At 32.9% G+C, this 23725-nt stretch overlaps 3 protein-coding genes across 4 annotated transcripts; 2 read left to right on the top strand and 1 right to left on the bottom strand.

Moving 5' to 3' along the window:
- The first annotated feature begins 960 nt into the window (after window positions 1-960).
- On the top strand, window positions 961-9881 carry LOC111597215. The gene is made up of 2 exons (XM_023311786.2): window positions 961-1133; window positions 8218-9881. The coding sequence occupies exons 1-2, from the start codon at window positions 1034-1036 to the stop codon at window positions 9576-9578; spliced, it is 1461 nt and encodes a 486-aa protein (XP_023167554.2). The 5' UTR covers window positions 961-1033; the 3' UTR covers window positions 9579-9881.
- A 1768-nt stretch (window positions 9882-11649) lies between these two features.
- On the top strand, window positions 11650-23507 carry LOC111597214 (glycoprotein-N-acetylgalactosamine 3-beta-galactosyltransferase 1). Of its 2 annotated transcripts, none has more exons than XM_023311785.2 (4): window positions 11650-11719; window positions 21671-21867; window positions 21930-22822; window positions 22888-23507. In XM_023311785.2, the coding sequence occupies exons 2-4, from the start codon at window positions 21825-21827 to the stop codon at window positions 23128-23130; spliced, it is 1179 nt and encodes a 392-aa protein (XP_023167553.1). In that variant the 5' UTR covers window positions 11650-11719; window positions 21671-21824; the 3' UTR covers window positions 23131-23507. The 2 variants fall into 2 exon arrangements, with proteins under 2 accessions (XP_023167553.1, XP_023167552.1); XM_023311784.2 differs by lacking the exon at window positions 11650-11719 and adding an exon at window positions 11945-11979.
- On the bottom strand, window positions 17426-18939 carry LOC111597216 (glycoprotein-N-acetylgalactosamine 3-beta-galactosyltransferase 1-like). The gene is made up of 2 exons (XM_023311791.2): window positions 18040-18939; window positions 17426-17980 (listed from the first exon to the last, which is right to left on the bottom strand). Exons 1-2 carry the CDS (start codon window positions 18937-18939, stop codon window positions 17708-17710), a joined length of 1173 nt encoding a protein of 390 aa, XP_023167559.2. The 3' UTR covers window positions 17426-17707.
- Window positions 23508-23725: the final 218 nt, after the last annotated feature.

Raw genomic sequence — 23725 nt, 5'->3', positions numbered from 1 at the left:
ATTTAATTTAATCAATGCATATTATAAATGCGGACGCACGAGCAGACGGATTGATCAGTAGATAGGATGGCCATGGCGTAATCGATTCAAATGTTATTATTGATTTTTCATGACATTTATAAAAATATAATAAATTCAGTTTTAAAATAGGTTTCAAGTATAAATTTTGCTTGAATAAATATTTATTGATCAATTGGAAAGAAACTTGTTTAAAAAATACTCAAAGAAACAAAGACAAAGTTAAATAGATAGACTACATATTCTGTTAGATATGATCAATGATCAATGAGCAATGATCACCAATTCATCAATTTTACTGGGTATTTGAAGGAAACAGTATCAATCAAAATATGTTTTTATCTGAAATAAGTTTACATCAATTCCTAAGAAACTGTCGCGATAATTTCTTGAGCATTAAATCAAGTTGTATAACTGATATTTGTGTTTCACGATAATAAAAATTGACAACTTTTCAGATCTAAGTATGCGGTCAAGTTCTTTGGGTTCTCTTTTGCTATACATTAGATATTTCTGCTGATATTGAATTTCCAATTAAGCCTATGGCCGCAACAGACACCCTGCAATTGATATAAAGGGCGCGGCATGTTAGACACATGTACACATGTCCCACTCTGCTAATCAGCTTTAAGCTCTTATCAATGAGTCAATGTTGTTTGCTTTTACACTGTGTGTATTTTCTGCCATTTACTATACCAATAAATGGAAATTACTCTCGTCCGTTTATCAGCCATACTGTACGGTCGGATAAAGCGCACTACATCTGCGAACTATCTCAGGGCAGCAGACAGCACACTTTTGTTATTGTTTTTGTGTCTTCAGTTGACATTTCCCAGCTCCCGGCTGTCTACTACCCGTGGGACGTCATCGTCAACTGTGGGCAATCAGACAGAGCTGTTGAAAGTCATCCAGAGATTATTTCCGAGTTAGTTAGCGGCGATAATTCACCCGAGTCGGATCGTTGATACATATCAATCTTTTAATTTCGTTTCAAATTTTGGAATCCTTGTCCAACATGGCCAGCGAATCCTTTATGAAACATAGCACAAATATCAGTGCCGGACAATTGCATTATTATCACACGGATTTCTACTACTCGATGCCCAATTTGCATAGTGAGTGTTGCTACAGCTTTGCAGTACAGTACAGGACTTGTGAGCCAGTCGGGCTAACGAGATATTCTCATTTAACAATTACAAGAAAAGTTTAAGGTGCAGCCAAGAGAAATCTGTGTCAGAAAGACAGTTAAAGATTTCTACTCAAAACCTTTTTTCAATGTTAAGCAACTGTTTTTTATCTCCAATACGTTTGTGAAACAAGTGATGTAATAGTCTAAACAGACTTTATATTTACACCAAACAAATAAAAAAAATCCTTAATAAAATAATTGCCTGATTCTTGATTCTCTAGATTCATCAATTTCTGTTAGTCTTTCTAAGCAAATTATATTTTTCAAGACGTAAAGATTGTGTTTATCATATTAATCTTAAACAAAATATAATGAGTTTAGTTTATTAATTTTTTATTATAAATTAATTGCAGTTTAATTTTAATTTTAAGAAACCATAATTTTAATAGCTAAACTTACATTTTATAAATTTAATAAATTTATTTAAATTTATTTTTTCTATTATAAATCGAAAATACAAGAGAAAACTTCATATTCTTATTAAATAATAAAATATATACAAAAGTTATTAATAGCTTAAGATTTATCCATTTAATATTTTTTGTTTTATTATTTAGTTTTTTTATTAAATTTGATATTCTATATTTTATTCCGGTTCACAGCACCTATCTAATAGCAGTATGCTAAAATACTTTTTGTCTCAGTAATGAAAACTTTTCTTTAAGATATTACAAAATTAATCATATTTTACTTTTTTATTTAAGATTTAATTTTTAATTTCTAAACAACATTTAACTATGCTACAATTTTATAATATGATTATGCTTAAGCGGGCAGACTTTTGCATTAGAATTTATTCCGTTAAATTCAAATAAAAACTATAATTTGTGTGTTTATATATGTACTAAAAATACAATAACAATGACAATCATAAGTGTATCCACTCCATGTATATTTCCATAGTTAATCTCTTTGATATCAGAAATGAACTTATTCATGACAAGCATTTATCTTAAGCAAAAACAAGCGAGAAACGCGCGTTATCTTCTTATCTTCCAAATAGATAAAATTTTCTTACGCAGCTGCTGCGTTTAGATTTTAATAAATTATCAGAAGCAAACACAATCACTTATAAATATTTCAATAAAAATTTTAAAAAATTGTATATACTTATATAAGTATATAAGTTCATGTATATATATAATTCGACTATTTAATTAAGTCAAATCAATAAATTCTCAGGTCAATTAATATATTAAATATTAGACTTCAAATACCTTTCATGCCAATTCGATTCATGTATAGGGTATAATTTAGTCAAGTTTCAAACCAATACCAGCAGCGCAGCCAACTTCACATCAAAACAAACGCGTTTTCTCAGAGAGTTGTTATGATTTTTCCGAGAGCAAAGAGCAAGACAGCACAAGAGAGAGTGAGAGAAGGAGAGCGCAAGCGTAATCAGAATGACGCTTGGTTAATCCCATTGTTTTTCATATTGTGCGATGATGAAAAAAAATTTCCATTCCAACAGCCGAGAGTCGCGATGCCAGTTAGTCCGTCATCAGTTGTCAGTCTGGGAGCTAGCGAGCGAGCGTACGTGCGGCGCGGCGCTCAGCAAATATTTCGTAATTCCCGTCGAGAATGGTTTTCTTTTTTAATAAAAACTAGCGAATTTTATATGAAATAAATAATGTACAACATTTTGCAAGTGCTATAAATATCACAAAAAAAGGGAAAAAGAAACAACTGCCTGTGCCATAAACAAAGAGCAAGAAATATAACAAAAATAGACGCCAAAGAAAAGCTAAGGCAGAGAGAGAGAGAGAGTGAATGAGTGAGTGAGAGAGTGTGCCATAAAAAACATTAGCAAGACAACAGTTGTTGATAAAAAATGTGTGTCAAAATAGCATAGGTGAGAGGCAGAAGCAGACAATAATAATAATAATAAAGCACGACTGATAATAAAGCAAAAACTCTGCACGTGTTGATAACCAAAAAGTATTTGTTGCTTTTGGGTTCGCTATCGTCACTCTTTCTACATACACAAAGCGAGAATAAACAAAACAAACTGCAAGCAGAGGAGCAAGAGGAAGAAGCATAAGCAGCAGCAGCAGCAGAAGCTTGCACATATCAACGTCACGACGACGCTGACAGCGCTGTCGACGTCGCAGCTGAGACGTTGTCAACGTTGTCCGCGAGCCAAAACGTAAATAAGCTAAATAGCAAGAACAAATAAACATGTAAGTTAACAACAACAAGAATAATAAGGAGAAGAAGAAGAAATAGCGGAAACATGAGAATAAGACATGAACAACAAAAATGTTACATAGCACAGCTACAACTACATATATATCTCTATATAGTATATACATATATATATTTATATGCATAAGTACGCGTACTTAAGCACATATTTAAATTTTATTCGAGGCACACGCTAACAACACTGAATGAGCACTAGAAACGCAAAATGTGCAAGAATTAGTCAAGGTAGTTCAAGTTTACGAGAACTATATACTATATATATAGCAGCATTAAGACGGCCTAAGAGCTCTTCTAGTTTCAACAAATTCTATACTTTCCACATGATAATTAATATATAGAGAAAATGTAATTTAATTAAGACAAAACTTCATATGAATATTGTTATTTCTATATGCTACGATAGACCATAGAAAATGACTATAAATATATATCAAAATTAATATAATTTATTACGATATAAAAGAGATACAAATTTCAAACAGAGGAAAAGTTCATTAAAACTGAATTAAACATATTTCTGCGTCGGATACTTAAATCTAATTTAAAATTTAAAATCAGAACAGGTCTTAGAATATGTGAAAAATTCCAAAAATGACTCTAAGCTAATTTTGAAATATTTAGGATGCTCTACCTCTATATAAGCCCACACTACTTTCAGACAGACTCATAAAAAATGGCTAGATTATGAGCAACTAGAGTTCAGTTAGGATCATATTGTTGAAGTGTAGAATCGATAGATAAAAGTATCAAAATATATCAAAAGATAATTTTTAAAAACCTTAAACTTTTTCTTTGGCTTCTATGCTAAGAGAAAATTTGTATTTCAATGTAAAAAATAAAAGCTGTATATAATAAAAAATTCAAAAGCAACACTTATTATTATACATATCTACAGACTTATACTCCCGTACCATATCACAAAAGTTAGTTTTCATATCTTTATTATCGTCAATACAGTCTATTTAAAATCTTGAAACGTATATACATCCATAAAAAACAAGTAACAACAAGATCTTAACTCTACTCTTTGGTGTTCTGCAAAACAAGTTTGAAGCTTATGATATGTTTGCATACTGGATATAAACCTGCCTCAACAACATCCACTCGATTAGTTTCAATGACAACTTGTCGAAATTTACCTAAGCGCAAGCCGTCTGGAAAAATTAAATATTTACCAACTTGGCAATACATTCGCGACAAATACATGCTCGACCTGTGACCTTATATAGGTTAGTGGTTAGATTGCCAGCAAGAAGAGGTAGCTAAACAATGTCAACAATTTGTTAGTGGCTACCTAAGGTGGTTGCGCAATGTTCACTGAGCAATGAAAACAAATCAGAAATCAGAAATCATTCACCATTCTCTCACTTGTGAACAAAAAAACCAAAACCAAGTCTTATCGGTCTTACACAACAGTTTATGTATTGTATATGATACACTTAATCAGAAATTACTTTATTACAAGTAAGAGTGTAAGAGTAAGGAGTGTCCGACTTGGTGATACCTAAACCCAGATGGATGAAGGAACAGACAGAAAGACATGACTGGATCAAGTCGCCTTCCTGATCAAGAATATATATACCTTGTAAAGTTCCCTTTCTGAATCCAAGTCTTATCCGTACTTGTGATACTCTTTATGTTTATGTGCTTCTCTCATTTTGCTGTTTATCAAAACTGTGCTCACTTCAATATAGATTACAAATGTTATCAAATACTTCAAATCGATTGTCCGACAAGAAGTCTATTAGCAGTCTAAGCCCTATACATTACCCAGCTTTTATTATGTTTGATTGTAGCCAATTTATAAACAATTAGACAAGGCTATATTGGCACCAGTCGCAATTTTTAAGAACTCCAATCAATTTTGAATTATAATGATTTTAATCTTTGTAGAACATTGATTGATACGCGTAGCTGGCTAATGAGAAGGTTTATATTTAGGTTCGCTGACAACATTACTATTTAAACAGCTTTTTCGTTGTATAAAAGTTAATGACGCTTGCTTCCTCTTGTTGGCTCTTTCACATCTGGCTCTTTCGCAGATAACCATATTTGCATATATAGCAACTGTTACTAGCTAATATAAGTACAAATAAATTAGAAACGATTAGCGCAAAAGTTTTGCCCCCGATATTAAAATAGAAATAAAAAAAACATGCGACAAAAACGTGACGATGATGGGGTTTGATACGGAAAGCTTCCATATTTTCCGAAGCTCTCAAGCATTATATATTTCAAAATGAAATTGATAACGTACGTGTTTTACGACAAGTAAGCACTAGTACTACATAGATTGATAAGCCACAAATAGCAACAACAGCAATTTATTAATATACATAGGAAAATAGCCACTATCGATGAGTAATTGTGAACTTAAGGCCTTAACTCGTCTCACATTAAAGTCATTTTTTACTGATATTAAATAAAAGCCAGACAGACAAGCAAGCCTTAAGTATAAATATTTTATACAGATTTATATGTATATTTATTTTCCAAACCTTTTTATTTTGCCGCTGCCATTTATAGTATGGGAAATATATGGGCCTTAACAGTTTTATTTAACACTTTTCCTTACTCTTTTCATTAACAAGTTTTTATGATTTAACCAAGCTTAGCAGCTTGCTCAAGCTGGATAATTTATTAAGTGTTGTCGCCGCAAAGTATGCAAGATGAAAATAATATTTAAGAAAAGCGTTTTAAAATAAAAAATAAAAAATAAAAAATATAAAATATAAAATATAAATAAAATATAAAATATAAAATATAAAATATAAAATATAAAATATAAAATATAAAATATAAAATATAAAATATAAAATAAAATATAAAATAAAATATAAAATATAAAATATAAAATAAAATAAAATAGAAAATATAAAATATAAAATATAAAATAAAATAAAATATAAAATATAAAATAAAATATAAAATATAAAATATAAAAAAATAAAAAGAAAATAAAATATAAAATAAAATATAAATAAAATATAAAATATAAAATATAAAATATAAAATATAAAATATAAAATATAAATATAAATATAAAATATAAAATATAAAATATAAAATATAAAATATAAAATATAAAATATAAAATATAAAATATAAAATATAAAATATAATATATAAAATATAAAATATAAAATATAAAATATAATATATAAAATAATATTAAGTTGCTGTTATTATTTTTCTATATATATTTCTATATAAAAATATAAAAATTACATTTCAAATAAAATAATTTAAAAGCGTACAAATTGTTCAGTACTATAACCAACAATTCAATATAAATATAACATTTTTTAATCAAACTCACATATAACTTGATAATAAGTAATACTCTTAATGTTATAACTAGTTGTTGACGCTCTTACACCTCTCAGTTTGAGATACAATAAAGTTTTACTTAAACTTTCTTTTGTCATGAGTCAAAAACAAAAACAATAATATTAATAATAGAATTATAATTAAACAAAAATTCTACTGAATGAGTTTAACCAATTTGATCTAGTCGGAGCGTTGATCAATAAGCGCTAATCAAATAGAGTCAGCCACTTAACGCTCGTTTCGGTGGTTCCGAATGAGTCTTGTAAATAGCTTAGGTATATATTTGTACAATATTTTGCTATTGTTGTGGTTTGTTGATAGACGTACACACAGACTGAGCCTCTTTGCACTAATACACCTGAAACGCCTCGTGCGATAAATATAATGAAAATCTGCCGTCTGAGGCAGCGCAGTCAAATTTGATAATCACATTATCAAGACAGTACTCAAAAAACCTGTCTAGAAGCAACACGCAGCGCGGTGTGCTAAAAAAAAAATAATTTTAAAATTATTAGGAAATAATTTAAGAAGAGAAAAAATACAAAATATAAATAAATACAAAAAATGCAACAAATTACGGAATATCATTTTGAAGGTGGTAAATTAAATGAAATGTTATCAACAATTTATAAAATTTTAGAAGTTTAGCTTATATATAAGCTGTTATAATTTAAATTAAACACAATATAATTAAAACTAAGTATAATTAAATTAAATTAAAAACTAATATTCTTTATATAATAGAGAAATTTGATCAACTTCAAATTCCCTTTACAAATAGTTTATAAATAAACTATTACAAATTTAATTAATTGCAAAATATGTACAAAAAATTGATATATAAATAAATTAAATATAAAAAAGACATTCCTAATATAATCGTAATTCTAAGTCCAAAAACCAAATTTTTGAATTTTAAATCGGTATTTAAAATATGTTTATTTCAATTAGCTTTAAATTATTTACTGATTTAATATGCAGCAGTAAATAATTTAAAGCTAATTGAAATAAAATAAATTGTTTAAAAACTTATCAAATACATAAATTATCTTTAAATTATGTAAATTATTTTTTACTCTTAAAATATTGAAGCTATGAAAATTAAAAACAAAATAAAATGAATTTTTAAATATAAATATAATTTTATAAAAATATTTTTTTAATTATTAAAAGTGTTGAAATTATGTAAAATTTATATATAATTATATTCTTTTATACCTTTTTCATGATGAATATAAAATTTAATTTAATTATCAGTCAGTATTTATTATAGATCCTACTTGCTGATATATTGTCTTCGAATCCTTATAGTTTCGGATGAAATACTTTTACAATCTATAGAACGCTATACAAACTTTTATATTTGTTATAATAAAATTGCTTTATTTAAGCAAACTTTTTATATGTGCCGTCATAGTTCTCACAACTGTCTGCTTATCTGCAACTTATCTTTTATCTGTTTGATTTCATTTCAGAGACCCGCAAGATGCACGGCGTAAAACGCGTGCTCGTATTTTGCATTATGATTGTGGTACTGCCGGCAATACTGATCATAATGCCACTCTATATGCGCAAGACGATCTTTGCCGATGTCATCTACCCGGTTGCAGAGTCCGACATCATTGAGATAAGGGATGGCATTTCCTCGATCTTCTGCTCGAAGCATACGCTGCGCATGAATAGCCACTTTAATGCATTTCAGCTGCGCAATAAGCCCGAAATATCCACGAATCGTAAGCACATCAGGCTCAAGAAGTCGATGACCCTGCCCGACGATACCCTGGAGTATTGGGGCTTCTTTTTGCTGAAGGGTGCGCGAGTCTCGCTCAAGTTCTGTTCACGCTACAATGGATCGCGCTTGCTGGTGATCAAGGGCAAGCGGGAGCTGAAGCTTTGCGGCCTCACAGATCACAATAAGAACAAACTCGGCGCCAACTATGCCCAGGGTCACGAGCAGGTCAAGGTGTTCTTCGAGGATGTGGTGGAAATAACCGAGGAGAAGCTGCAAGTCGATGGATTGCTCGAGCACGAGAATCATGGCGGCGAAGACTTGAGCGAGGATAATCCGCCAGCAAACGTAAGCTCAACGCCGACGCCCGCAAAGCGCCTGCAAAAGAAACTGAAGAAGGGCACACCGCATCCCGTGCCCAAGTCAATGGAATCGTTCGAGCCCAGCGGCAAGGCACCTGACCACAACACGCCAGTGCAGCGAAAGAGACGGCAGACGGCTCACGAGCTGGGCAAGCGCCAACTCTACGAGCAGCTGTACAAGCGCAAGGAGCGACAGAAGCGTGAAAATGTTTATGACCGGAAATACAGTCACGGCGGCAATGCCGTCAACTTTACGGAGACTGATGAATCCAATTCCATATCGAGCTTTGAGACTGGACTCTTTGATTGCTTCAACGGCGCCATCCTGCTGGCCGAGGGCTTTCCACCCAAGCCGGCGTGCATGAATGCGCATTTCCTGGAACAGGGCAAGCATGATACGGTCAAGCACAATATCACAGAGGATGGCTACTACTATTATATCTTTTATAGTGACAACGATCTGGTGCGCAACGATATACACGCCATCTTCGACATATACAAGCCAACGTTTCAATACTCTAACCTAAGTGAGTCGCGTGGCTGCTTGAACAGCACCGACTGCAGCTTCAATATTGGTTTCCTGTCCGATGAAATTGTCGTTGTCGAGGTGCCCACACGCGATGGCATCGAGCACGAGGACGATGATATCACCAATCTTATCTCAACCTGTCATCCGCGTAGCGAAATCTATGCGCTATTTCCCATAACTGTCCTGGTGCTCATATTATGCTGTTCATTCCTATAGAAAAGTGTGCGACGTTCGACGTTCGACGTTCACAATTTGTACTCTAAGAATCTTGTGATATTGAGATAATCGAGTGATATATGTATGTCTGTATGTTCGTGAGCTGGCCCGTAAGACATGAATTATCATAACACAGTCTGAACCCATGTGTAACCAAAACAAATCAACTGAATATTCATAAACATAAAAACAAAACAACCACAAAATAAGGGAAATAATATATAATTTTGTAAGCCAATATTTAGTATAAGACTCAAGCATTTAGGCTAGAAAATGACATGAAAACTACGTAAAATTATAAAAATATATATACATATATATGTTGCATATAACTATTTGTACAAATAGGTAAAAGATCAGTGCTATATTAGCTGTAAGATATAGTTTTATAAAATAGGTTTAATTTTAATACACAAATAAATATTAAAAAAAACAAAAAATAAATTGTCTTTTAACTAGTTTTAGTTTTTAGTATTTTAAAAAAATATATATCATTTTAAAAATTTTATTTTTTTTTTTGAGAAGAAAGTTTTGCTCTTAAATTAAATTATCATAAAAAAAAAACATTTCATCACAATTGCTGAACAATAATTGTAAGCAGATTTTCTACTATCCAAAGAATATCTACATTTTATAAATTTTGATTTATTGACTAAACATTAAAGAGAAAAAAAGAGAAAACGAAATAAAATCTTTGTGTTTGTTTTTGTTATTTTAAATCAATTCACACGCAATCTATTTTGCAAGCAGCGTGACTTTTGATTTTACTTAGTTCTCCTGCCACTCAAAGAGAATAATGTAAATAAATACATACAAACACATACATATTTATATTTTAGCGAAACTATGTGTAAACTGGATGAAATATACAATATCAAAAACTACATTGTCATCAGAATTAAATGAATTAAACGTGTACCGAGTGTGCTTAGTTGTATATATAATGTACGTATATATATGAAACGTACAGAAAGTGCCTTGTCAAATTTAACGTATTTTCATTAAACATTTAATTGACTCTTTGATCAAAAATATTTCATTTGATCACTTAGCGCACACAAGCAAAAGCTACTGGCTACAGCACGCCGGTTGTGAACTTGGCTAGCCTCTTCATAAACTCATAAGAAATCTTGTTCACATCGATAGAAAAATACCAATAAAGAATTTCCTAACGGTTGCTTATCTAAAGACGTTTCGTTTGGTCGTATTTTGCAATCAGGTAACAAAAGCACAGGAAATTAGCAACATCTTATCTGTATTTATTCCCAATACAACTTGTAATTACGGTTGTCTTATCTGTATTTATTCCCAATACAACTTGTAATTACGGTTTGATTTGTGTTTAGAGCAAATTGACTCTGAAGTTTGAATATCTTAGGATATTGTTTCATTGAAATATATAAAGTAATTTACAAGCGATACAAATGTGTTACTTCTCAATTATTTAAATACATGAATTTAGTTCACAAACAAGATTTGTAAGCGAGCAGGAAGACCGTTTACAGAACCCTAGAGACTAGAGAGACAGACACTTACCCTAAAACATTTGAAACAGCTGATTTGCTTAGCTCCCTCTTTTCCTCTCTATCTGTTACTCTCGCTGTCTAGAACGCTCTCCGCCTCTCTTGTGACATTGTGACGCACACCTGGCTTAACTACCGAGGGTAGCCAATACAAAGTTATAAATAAAATGCTAAGGGCTCTCCAGCGTTCGCTCTCTCGAATGGCCTCTCAGCATATTTTATGGATTTAGTTCAATCGGCTGCATAATCAAGAAGCCGGCCGCATGCCGGCATTCATGCAATTACCGTAATCTCTCACGCTCGCTCTGTCTCGCTCTCTGACCGTTGATAGCCGCCCTCTTAGCACATGTCATAACATTTTTTGGGGGCAATGCATGCGTTCTTACTCTCTGTGCCCAGCAGCGCGCAAGGCCTGTGCACGTATGAGTTCTAAAGTAAGTGACTGCGCACTCTCTCTCGATCTCTCTCTCTTGGTCTCTCTCGCTAGCATTCAAAGTATTCCTATTTTCTTGCTCTCGACAAGTCGCAAATTTCGCGCGTTCTCCGCAGTTGCCGTTTTGTTGTCAGGTCGTGCGCTCGCGTTTCGCTCAGTTCGCGTTGTCGGGAAAAATTAATTCGGTAATTAAATATTATTATTGTTTTTCTTATTACTATAGTTGCGCTTCAATTAAATGCAATACAACAAGGCCACTTAAATCGCAATACAAAATCGTCACAGATACTAAATAAGCCCCAGCACGTCCTGCGTCACATTAAACAAAACGACGAGCTGACAAAAATACACAATACAAAAAGAATAACCAAAGCCAACAACAACAAAAAGGGAAAGAAAACAAAACACAACAGCAAAATGCCAAAAAGTGTGCTAAAAATCAATTGTAAGTAGCCAAGTAAGTGTAGTGCTAAAATGCTGTCTTCAAAAAAATAAGAAAACATAAAAAAAAATTAATTTGTAAATATTTTGGTCAGCATTAAACGAGCAGCGCTTCGCTTAGTATGTCAAAACCGAAATCCAATGTGAAATGCATAAAAACCACTTAAAGTGCATCCAAGTGCTGTAAAAGTAAAACAAAAAATAAATAAAAACAAAATTCTCTTTCACATAATCAAGTCTTGAGAATGCAGTAAAAAATAAACGACACGTTTAAGTCCAAGCATTAAAGAGAAGACATGGGTTTATATATGCATGGGATCATATATACACACATATATATATATATATATATATATACATATATTTGTGCCAGTCTGTAAATGCGCACACAAAGCCCAAAAATAATCATAATATGACTACACATAGATTGTTGACATTTAGGAACACTTATGTGCCTGTGTGCGATACTACAGCTTCCTATTGAAATCTTAGAGGCCTACAATTTGAAGTTATTCGATATTCTAAACTTCCAAGGCCGTCTCACATATAGACACATATGTAAATAAATAAATACTTATAGTTACACATGTATGTACGAATGTGCCTATAATCCAAAATAACTTAACTAATAAGTTTATTTAATTCTTTCGAATATATCCGCTAATGGGTCATAAAAGATTCAAGTTAACAGTTGCCAGTTTCATATACTGCCTAACAAACTAACTGCTGCAGGTTACAAAGGCGCACTTAACAGTCCCTCTACAATTCAAACTACTAAATCGAGAGATACCCGACAGTTTGTAAATGTGTTTGTGTGCAGTCCACAAAATCGAAAAACTTCAAATTGTAGGCCTTAGAACCTCAGCAGCTAGAGTAATGCACACAGACACAGATATGCCTGTGTAACTGTAAGTGTGTGTGCTTTCATTTCCTTGCCAAAAACAATAATAAAAACGTTAGGATTTAGCATGAGCATACACTTCTCTCAGAAGGGTGAACTGGGACTTCTTGAAGACCACAATTCAATTTTCGTGTACTGCTGCTTTTGCATACATTTATATATATATATATATATATATATACATATATATATTTGGGAGAGCAAAGATCAAAGAGTAAGCAAGAAAAATTAAGCATGGGGGAGACTTCATATGACAATCGACCAAGCCGGTTGAGCGCTCAAAGCTCACTGATGCTGAGGTCCCATAGTTTTCTTGATGGAACCAAATAGTAAAGTATCCGAGCAAATACGAAGTTGAGTGAAACTTAATAATCATATTTTGTGCGTTGTAAAAGTTTGAACTACATGTCCCATCCAAGTGCTATATGGTTAGTGATAATATTCAATTGAAGCACAAGGAAAAGACAAGTTGCTTGTAGAAACTACCGAAAGGCATGTGGCAATGCATGTCAGACGAAATACTCTTATTGTGATCTTATTATATGTATGAGCGTAAGCTGGATATACATAAAATAAATATATATTTGCTATACTATATATATATATATATATATATATATATATATATATATATATATATATATATATATATATATTTGGAACTGAAAATTAACTTTTGAATGAGCTTTGCTACTGTAGATTCAAAAAGTTAAATAAATTATATTTAAATTTATTTAATTTACTTTAAAAGCTGAGATTGGTGTTTTAAAAATACTTTAAGCAAAGACATAAAAATAATAGTGACAATAATTTTATAAAAAATAGGGATTATTATACAAAAACATTAATAGTAAAAAATAAAAATAAAAAATGTTTTCATAATAATTATTTGAAAAACTATGTTTCGGGGTTTTCATTATGAATTAGTTATAACTTAATTAAATAAATCAAATTTATTATAATTTAAAAAAAATAAAAAAATGTATAAATACTTCCGAAACAAATTGGTCAAACAAAAACTTTAACCTTTCAAAAAAAGGCGTGATATTACATATTTTTTTATTTTCTTTAGATTCGTTAATTTCATGATATATTTTGAATATTTCAAATACGTGTATTTGCAATTTACAATAAATTAATTAAGTTATTTGTTAAGTCAAATTGATTTGAAAGCGTATTCAGAATTCTTAATGTCTGACTGAGTAGATTAGTTGTTATTTATATTACGTTGCAGCGACAGCTGCCCTTTGCCTGCCGCCACTGTCTCTTGCGCTCTCCCACTCGCGCTCTCACCCGCTCGCTCTCCTTGTGCAGTTGCCATTTCCGTTGCTATCTATTTGTCGCTGTGGCTCTCCACTCTCGCTCTCACTCGTTCTACACTCCAGGGGTGAATTGGCCCGCGCCGCTTCGTCTTGTCGTATTTCTTCCACACACACACATACACGCATACAGATATGCATATGCGGCGGTATTTTTATATTATTCCTTAAATGCGATCGCTAAACACTCTTGCCCATTGCCCCATTCGCCTCTCTCCACTTCCTTTTTTGCTCCAATTCCCATGTGCCTCTTTCTTTTTATATTGTTTTGATATATACATATATATTTATTTATATTTTCATACGTGTGTATTTACTCATATTTACTTATAGCTTACATTACTTAGTATGCTCCGCTTCAGATGCGGCAGTTGCTGATAAGACGGCTATAATCACAATGCGCCCGTTTTTTTTTCTTTTTCTATACAAGTTAAAGTTCGCACTTCGCGGGGCGTTAACTGAATGAGTATAATCCATAATGCAGTCAATTATGTGGGTTTAATTTTCGATCCATTGCTTTTCAAGTGGCCACTCGAGACACGTCATAAACAAATATGCATATCGTCTGACATTTTCTTACACTTCAGAGTCGTTCAGAAAGTTGTGATCATTAGCAAGTTGGATACTCTTATCAGATAAGATCTTTCTTATCTACCGCTTAGCATTATTTGCTAAAAATGACGTTTTAAGCTTAACAATATTCTTATATTATCTTGCTTTCGTTTACAACAAATGAAATAGTATTCCAATAATTTGTATTTAAAAATCTAATAGATTTTATATATAAAATATGTCTAATCCAACTGTAAATTTGAGTAAAACCCAGGTTATTTTGACGTCAAGCACAATTTCATTCTATTCATGATCATTTAGACGTATTGTATAATACCTCTTATAGCACATGAATAAAATACAATTAATGAAGCTAAACTTTTATTTCCATAATTTTCTATTCCCTTCGGCTATTTTTTTCTTTTTATTGATTTCGCGTAAGGCAATTAGCAAACAAAGAAAATATAAAAAAGAGCGAAAAAACTTCTTAGCTCATCAACTTTATTCTCATCACCTTTGACCCACTTGAGATGACAATACTAACCAGCGACGTTGTCTTACCTCTCTTGTTAATCGCTTACATATTTCTATATACATTTATATATATATATAAACTAATAATTCATTAATTACTTGAAATTTACATCTGACCAATGGAACTTTACAATGTTTGCACTCAATTCAATTTGAGGCTCATGTTTTGAAAAATCAATAGCTAAATAGATAACAACGTATGCGATAAGGTCGTAAGTATATTTTATCTTAATTGCGAAAAAATGGAACAAATAGTAATAGAAAAACATGATTTATGACAAATTATGCGAAGTTAAAGCTTTTACGAATGTTTCAGACCTAAATTAATGTTAATTAATATTATCATTGACGGTATTTTGTTAGTGAAGTAATTAAAAGAACAAAACAAAACTCTTTACTTTTACAAGCTACTACTGTTGTCTAATGACTAAATAGATAGCTGCGAAGGTTAGGTCCAGCAATGCTCGATAAGAACGTCGACTATATGGAAGGCTGTCACATAACTAACTCTGCTTCAAAGCGGATGTCTCAAAAAAAAAAAAAAACAAAGAATAAAAAAGCAAAAATTTAATATAAAAGCAACTGTTTTCTATGATAACAGTTTCCATGGTCAGTTCCTCTAGGGCCTGATAACAGTAGTTGTTGTATGAGCAAGGCATTAGGTAAATATTCTATATATATATATATATATATATATATATATATATATATATATATATATATATGCATACTTTGTCACGTTTAACTGACAGCGCAACAATTGAAAGTATGGGAATAAAGAACATATACACCCAAACAGCAATTTAATTAAATTCTCTTTTTTTTATTGTTGTTTTTGTATTCTACTCGGAATCGCAAAGCGTGGCCGATTTTATTGGTTAACCGTCGGGCTATATATACAAAAGAATTGAACAATTGGTTTGCTGTCAGTGCCTCCGTGTTTACAAACATATGTAGCCCGGCTAGCTACATTCACTGTGAATGAACTGTCACGGTATTGTGAATAGGCCAGCGCATATTTTGTCTCTGATATAATCATTTTATTATGTAGAAACAGCATTTTTAAAATATCTATTACGCTTTCAATAATTACAATTTTAAGCACTTAATAGTTTGCCATATAAAAGTGAATATTAAAATGAACAAAAAAAAAACACTTTCATGTGAATGAGCCTGTTTACCTTCAGTCATAAAGTTATTTTAAAGTAATAAATATTTTAAAAAATTGTTGAGATTTCTACTAAAAATTCTTAAAACTTAGTTTTAAAAAGTATATAAATTAATATTTGAGAATGTAATTTACTTATAAGTTAAAGAAAATTAATTAAACTTATTATAAATAATAAAAAATAAGTTCTTAAAAAATTTAATAGCTATTAAGTATACTTTATATTTATTTTGAAAATTACATTTTATATTTTTTTTATTTCTCTTTAAATGTGAAAGTTTTGATATTTTTAAAAAATATAATTTACCTAAAACTGATATAAAAAATTAAATTTTTTACAAAAAAAAAAATAAATTAATAACAAATTTAAGAGGTATTATATATAATTTATATTCATTTTTAGAAATATAATTTATATATATTTTTTTATAACTAGAAAATTTAATAAAAATTTAAATATATGATTTTTATTTTTCTTAAAATATGGAAGTTTAGATATTTTTAGAAAAGTATTTCCTAAACCTAATTAATGTATATAAATATAATCTATATTTTTATTATTAATAGAAAATTTGATAACAATTTAAAAATATGATTTTTATTTTTCCTAAAATATAGCAACTTAGATATTTTTGGAAATATATTTTTTAAACTTAATGTATATAAACGCCTCAAATATTATTGTATAACTGTGAAATTGACTACAGTTAATGACATGACTGTAATTTGTGATAACCAAAAAGGCAAAATAGATTAGAAGCACGTTGCAAAATGAGTTCATTTACTTGAATATTCAGACAGATGATAAACATTTTTTCAGTCCGGTGCTAGCTAAATATAGACAAAACATTGTGGATTTATTTGTTTACCGTGCATGAGTCTTTACGGGTTTGCCATATGCAAAGTGACTCGGTGATAGGCAATTTAAGCAATTTACGTTTAATTGCAATGCTTTGCGAATGCAAAACTGTTTCAGTAAGTAGTGAATGCCGTGACACGCATTTCCCGCCCAGTGGAAGCAGGGGAAACTATGAAAACTGGAAGCACAAGGTTTACCGACTATTTCATGCCCACATTTAATTAATTTGCAATTACAATTGCAATTTGAAACGTACTGAACTGACTGCCCAGCATCACATCAATTGAGGCAGCACAATTGCCATCACCACCCGCCCACACAATGCATTTGAACCCATCTGACATTGCGGTGACACGGTTACATTCAGCTTGCCAGCCCATTCAGTCAGTAGCTGTTGCTTTAGTCAACTTCTCTGGCATCTGGTGCCGTTTGAGTTTTATTTGTTGCAGTTTTGCCTAGCCTATCATAATCATCCATGGAATCCTCGTTGCTGTTGGCGGTTTCCTCCTTCGGAGCGGGCAGGAACTCGCCTACTTTTAGTTTGGCGGGCAAGCGCTGTGCTCTGATCACCCCAAAGGGATTCAAATGATAGATCAAATAGTCCAGAACATACATCAAACTGGGCGGAACATAGTGAAAGGATATTGCATTGTCCGAACAGCAATCGAGACCCTTAAACAAAATCTCAGATTAATGCATTTATTCAGTCATTTATTTATTTCCGCACTTACGTCGTCCGTCTTGTAATAGAGATAGTTCCAGTACCAAAAATTTGGATCTTTATTGGGTATTAACATTTGCTCCGGTGCAAAAGGAAACATGCGACCACGCCCATTCACATCACGAGAATCGCCAGCTGTCACGTTAAGATTCTCCATGCATTTGCCAATTTCAATATCCTCGTTAATAACGGTGCCCGGCAGACACATCTTGGGATCGGGTATGCCATCGACCACAAACCGTCGCAGCGCCTCCTTGCTGAGCACATAGCCAGCTCCGCCCGACATATAGCCCTGCTTAACGAAGGTCTTGAACTTGAAGCCAAAGTGAACGGGCGTCTCTGGACTATAGGGATATAGCATATATCGTAGATTCTCGATTACTGCATAGGTATCGTCGTCAGCCTTGTAGAACCAGTCGGCGTCGTTGTAATGATGCTTGTAGACATACTTGAAGGCCTCCTTCACCTTGCGCCACAGATTCGGTCGACCTTCTTCCACATCCAACTTGACTGTGGGCAGCTCCTCATCTGCTGCAGAGCTCATGAACAGCAGAATGTTACAGCGTTTGCCCCACGTCCGTTTCACATGTCGGGCTTTCTTCTTATGGTTGCTGGGATTGGTCATCACCCAGCAGAGCACACGCACCTCCCGCTTCAGCTGATCAGATAATGAGGTGTTGTCGTATAGATGATCATGGCTAACCACTTCGCGATCGGATGCCGCATCATCAATGAGCTCATTGTGGCTGGCTGTATCCGTACCATACGATGATTGTTGAGCTGTGTACGTATCAAAGGGATCAATAGCTGCTGGAGTGCTAAATATCTTTATGAGGCACATGCCCACAGCTATGCCCACAGTGAAAACAACTATCGGATGTCGCACAATAAATTCACGTTTCAAATACATTTTGTTGTACTTAACATAATATTTTGAAGAATTCACTTGCTAATTGAACATTATGTGGAGTTGTCTTTAGGCTAAAATGAGTCGTGAAGCGCGTGTGCAGAAAGCAACTGACAGCAACTGAGGAGTAAGCTTTATAAATAAGACTTCTCAGCTTAGCATAAATTGATAAACGAAAGCATTTAAGAAGCGTTCCACAGATAGAATGGAGCACATAGCTCTATGCACACGTATGGCTAGCAGCGAACTGTGTTCAGTTCCAAGTGGAACTAGTTTCAGCATTGCAGAATATGTTCCAGTAGATAAGGGTCTGGGTTAGTGTAATAAAAGAGTGAATGAATATAATAATCAAGGTAATAATTATATACAAAATAGTATAATTAGACCCGGCACAACTGACTGGATAATATCCGTTTACCATGAATTTAATCAAACATCAATATTTATGGAGGCACCATATAACAGATGATGTCAACAGCAACCCACACGAACAGGTGGACGAACGGGCGGACAGCAAGGCAAACATTGCACACTTCGTGAAGTATGAAGATATAAACACTTAACTACACAAAAAGTGATCTTAACTTATAGAGTGACGAAGTATATATGTTTCTAAAAACGAGTTTATCTGGAATCTGATTCTCTATAATTCTGAAGCTGATGAGAATCGTAAACAAATCGTAAATAAATAAATAAATATATACATACATGTATATGCAGAGGCATACGACTGTCATCAGAGCACAAATCACCCCTAAGGATACAACTAAAACCTTATTGAAGCTAATCAAACCTGGCTCAATGTGCACATTAAAGTAGAAACAGTTACAAAAAGAAATAACATTTTTATAAAATTCACTTAAGTTTTTTATCGCTTGTCAGATGTCCGTCTTTGACTTACTATCTTTTTACTGGGAATTTCTTCGGGTTTTGATTTCTGCTTTAAGTGAAAATGTAGACTTTGTTGATAGCTGCAAATCTATGCCTGCTGATAAGTCAACTTATGATTCATTTCGACAGCTGCTCACTTAGCCTGATCAATTAGCTTAATGCATAAAAGATAAACGCGACTCCCACCGAAAACCATATGTGAACACACAATGGCAACTGTTTTGCTCTCTGTTTTGTTGATAATACAGACAGGCTGTAAATTTAAGCACTTCCATGTACAACACAATGTAAAAAGTAAATAAATAAATAATAAATAATAAATATTTACAAAATATGTAAGAGTAATAGGAATTAAATGATGAATAAACATATCAAACTATAAATAATTTATATAATAATTAATAAATAAATACATCTATATACATATAATTTATTTATGTATGTTTATAATTTTATATATTTTATACATATAAATTATTAGATTATTAAAAATAATTTTTATATGCAAAATATAATTTTATATATTTTATACATATACGTTACTTATATATAACATATTTTGTTTTGTTCATTTTGTTCATTTGTTCATTTATTAATGAGAAAAATTTGTTCAACAGGTAAAGCAATATATAGCAGAAAGAAGGAAATTAAAAAATATCTGCACTTTTTTAATTCATAAATAATTCATAATAATTCATAAATGCAATAAATGCAATTTTAAAAGCGTCAGCAAATTTAATAATTTCATTTTTTTTATATATATAAATATATTTACTATTTATTGATGTATTTTTTATTTACACAATGAATGTTAATAATTCAACAATAAAAGTAAATATATATTTATTTTCTTATTTTCAAAGGTCATTCGCCTTTAATAAGAAATACTTCTCTGGACAAGGCTAAAACTCAAAGTTTAATTCTGCTTTCCAAATCAAAATTTTGTAATTTTGATTTCAAATTGTTAAAGCATAATAATAACATTATTATGTACTTATATTTTTATACAATTCTCACTTTAATTAGAGTCAAATTATTTGATTTTTAGAAGAGTCTGAAATAATTATTATTTCCACAATTCTTATCTCTTTAAGAGAGAATTTTATACCCTATTCAGTCTTCATGCCACACAAATTAAGCGCAAATAAATTTGTTCTTAAATATGCATAAAATTAAAAGCTGTGAGCCAAACACGTTTTGCATGTAGAGTTAAAATTGCATTTAGCTAAAAATAATTGGAAAACGTGAACTGTTTTTCGGCCTGAACTTAAGGCCCAGCAAATTGACGTGAAATTAAAATATATAAATATATATGAGGCATTAAATACAAAAGATACAAAGCACACACTAGAGATACGAGTTGATGAAGCAGAAGACTATTGACCCAGTTAAGCTAATCAGGCGTAATGCACGTACGGCAGATAATTAATTGATATCAGCTAGCCCACCAACGCATATCAGAATGCATTAAAATAAGATTTATAAAAAATAAACACCAAAACAAAGCAAATCAAAACTAAATAAGAAATAAAATATGCAACAATTGAGCAAATTATAAAAAAAAAATAACGTTACTGCAGCTGAGCCAAGTGGAACTCAAATGAATCAATTGTCACGTTTTCGCATATTTAATAATACAGTCATGTCTCGAGCATCGCCCCATTGCACAATTCCCAGATAGATGACACTTGTAATTGAGAGATAGACGAGCGCAGAAGAAGAAGCGCTCAAATTTTATAATTCTTTAACATTTGTCGAACAAAATTGCATGCCGACTACCCCAGACCAGTTTATTGTAAAGATTCTACTCTATATGACATGCTTTACCCATTTCAATTTGCAGAAGATGTAAAGCGCTGAGGATATCTATCAGCTCCATCCACGCAACACAACCAAAGAGGCTCGAGAGGCCCCTGGAAACCAAAGACTAAGTGCCCAGAGCATACAGAGGTTGCCCTCTACAACCTCGAAGCCACACAACATATAAGCCACAAGCAATGACTGCCAACAGCCTACTGGGCCGATCCTTACTTAATGAAGGTGAGTTCCAAGCAAATGCCCAAATTGTCTTCATCTTTTACCTACAATTCTGCTCTCTTCAGGACGTTCCAACAAACGTTCATTAGTCTCACTGATTGTCGGCCTGGTCGTTGGCTTCTGCCTGGCCGAGCTGTTCGTCTACTCATCCACGCCGGAACGTGGCGAGTTTGTGCCCTACGATGGCCATCGGCATGGCGATGTCAACGATGCCCATCACAGTCACGACATGCTGGAGCTGTCTGGCCCCGAGCAGGACATCGGCACGCACGAACACTCAAACGAGAACACAAGCATTGCCGAGAAATTGCATAGCGAAGTGCGCATTCTCTGCTGGATTATGACAAATCCCTCCAATCACAAGAAGAAGGCGCGCCATGTGAAGCGCACCTGGGGCAAGCGATGCAACAAGCTGATCTTCATGAGCTCAGCCAAGGATGAGGAGCTGGATGCTGTGGCCCTGCCCATTGGCGAGGGTCGCAACAATCTGTGGGGCAAGACAAAGGAGGCCTACAAATACATCTACGAGCATCATATCAACGATGCGGACTGGTTCCTCAAGGCTGACGATGACACCTATACGATTGTGGAGAACATGCGCTATATGCTATATCCCTATAATCCAGAGACGCCCGTCTATTTTGGCTGCAAGTTCAAGCCATATGTCAAGCAGGGCTATATGTCCGGTGGAGCTGGCTACGTGCTCAGTCGCGAGGCAGTGCGTCGCTTCGTAGTGGAAGCCTTGCCCAATCCCAAGCTATGCAAAAAGGATAACAGCGGCGCCGAGGATGTTGAGATGGGCAAGTGCTTGGAGAATGTCAAAGTGGTGGCTGGTGATTCCCGTGATGCTAATGGCCGTGGGCGCTTCTTTCCATTTGTGCCGGAGCATCATTTGATACCCTCGCATACGGACAAAAAGTTCTGGTACTGGCAGTACATCTACTACAAGACAGATGAGGTCAGAGCGTTAGACTATCAGACCTAAAGAACTTTGGCAACTCATCTTCCCATCTTCTTTTGCAGGGTCTGGATTGCTGTTCGGATTATGCTATATCATTCCACTATGTCTCGCCCAATCAAATGTACGTGCTCGACTACTTGATATATCATTTGCGTCCATATGGCATAGTTAACAGGCCAGATGTGCTGCCCAATAAGCTGGCGCTGGGCGAACTGATGCCAGTGCCCAAAGAGCCCAAGGAGACCGAGGAGTCCAAGCCACCGGAGGAGTCGAATACGACCGAAGCGGAAAAGGAAGCACAATGATTTCAGCTCGATGCTATGGCCTGTATATAGAACTTGTGTAAATATCCTTCGATCGACTCAGATCCAACTCAGCTTAACATACTTTGCCATTTCCATATGTTGTCTCTTGTATTATTAGTTGAATTCGCTTAGGCTACGTTTATGAAAATGCTCTTGAGTTGTACAAAAAAAGTATGAAAAACATAAATAAATACCAAAAAAAGTATAAAAAACAGCAACAAGCACTCAGTTAGATTAGTTTGTAAAGAAGTCTGCGCAATTATGGTTTATAATAAATATACTTATAAGATTTAAATAGACATTCAAATTAAGTATTCATAATGCATATGGCACATAATTACTTTCTAAGACAATGCTAATAAAATATGCATAAATACTGGCCCATATAATATAGTTAGCAATAATTGAATACATTTTATATTGACATAAATTAGTTAATATACTTTAATACGAATTATACATTATATATATGCATATATATAGGCATTAACTCTGAGAAAATGTGTAATACATTTTACCATTAATATTATAATATTTAATAAAAAATCTTATTACAAACATAAAACAAAAACATTTTGCTTTATTTCTGTGGAGG

Source organism: Drosophila hydei, unplaced genomic scaffold (genome assembly GCF_003285905.1).
Source record: "Drosophila hydei strain 15085-1641.00,03,60 unplaced genomic scaffold, DhydRS2 tig00000364-arrow-arrow-pilon, whole genome shotgun sequence".
NCBI classification, from domain to species: domain Eukaryota; kingdom Metazoa; phylum Arthropoda; class Insecta; order Diptera; family Drosophilidae; genus Drosophila; species Drosophila hydei.
This window is presented reverse-complemented; position numbering and strand designations above follow the sequence as displayed.

Coding starts and splice junctions, on each gene's coding strand:
- LOC111597215 (XM_023311786.2), top strand. CDS start 1,034: ATGGCCAGCGAATCCTTTATGAAACATAGCACAAATATCAGTGCCGGA. Junction 1,134..8,217: donor CTCGATGCCCAATTTGCATA/GTGAGTGTTGCT, acceptor ATTTCATTTCAG/AGACCCGCAAGATGCACGGC.
- LOC111597216 (XM_023311791.2), bottom strand. CDS start 18,939: ATGTATTTGAAACGTGAATTTATTGTGCGACATCCGATAGTTGTTTTC. Junction 17,981..18,039: donor TCTATTACAAGACGGACGAC/GTAAGTGCGGAA, acceptor ATTTTGTTTAAG/GGTCTCGATTGCTGTTCGGA.
- LOC111597214 (XM_023311785.2), top strand. CDS start 21,825: ATGACTGCCAACAGCCTACTGGGCCGATCCTTACTTAATGAAG. Junction 21,868..21,929: donor CCGATCCTTACTTAATGAAG/GTGAGTTCCAAG, acceptor TGCTCTCTTCAG/GACGTTCCAACAAACGTTCA. Junction 22,823..22,887: donor TCTACTACAAGACAGATGAG/GTCAGAGCGTTA, acceptor CTTCTTTTGCAG/GGTCTGGATTGCTGTTCGGA.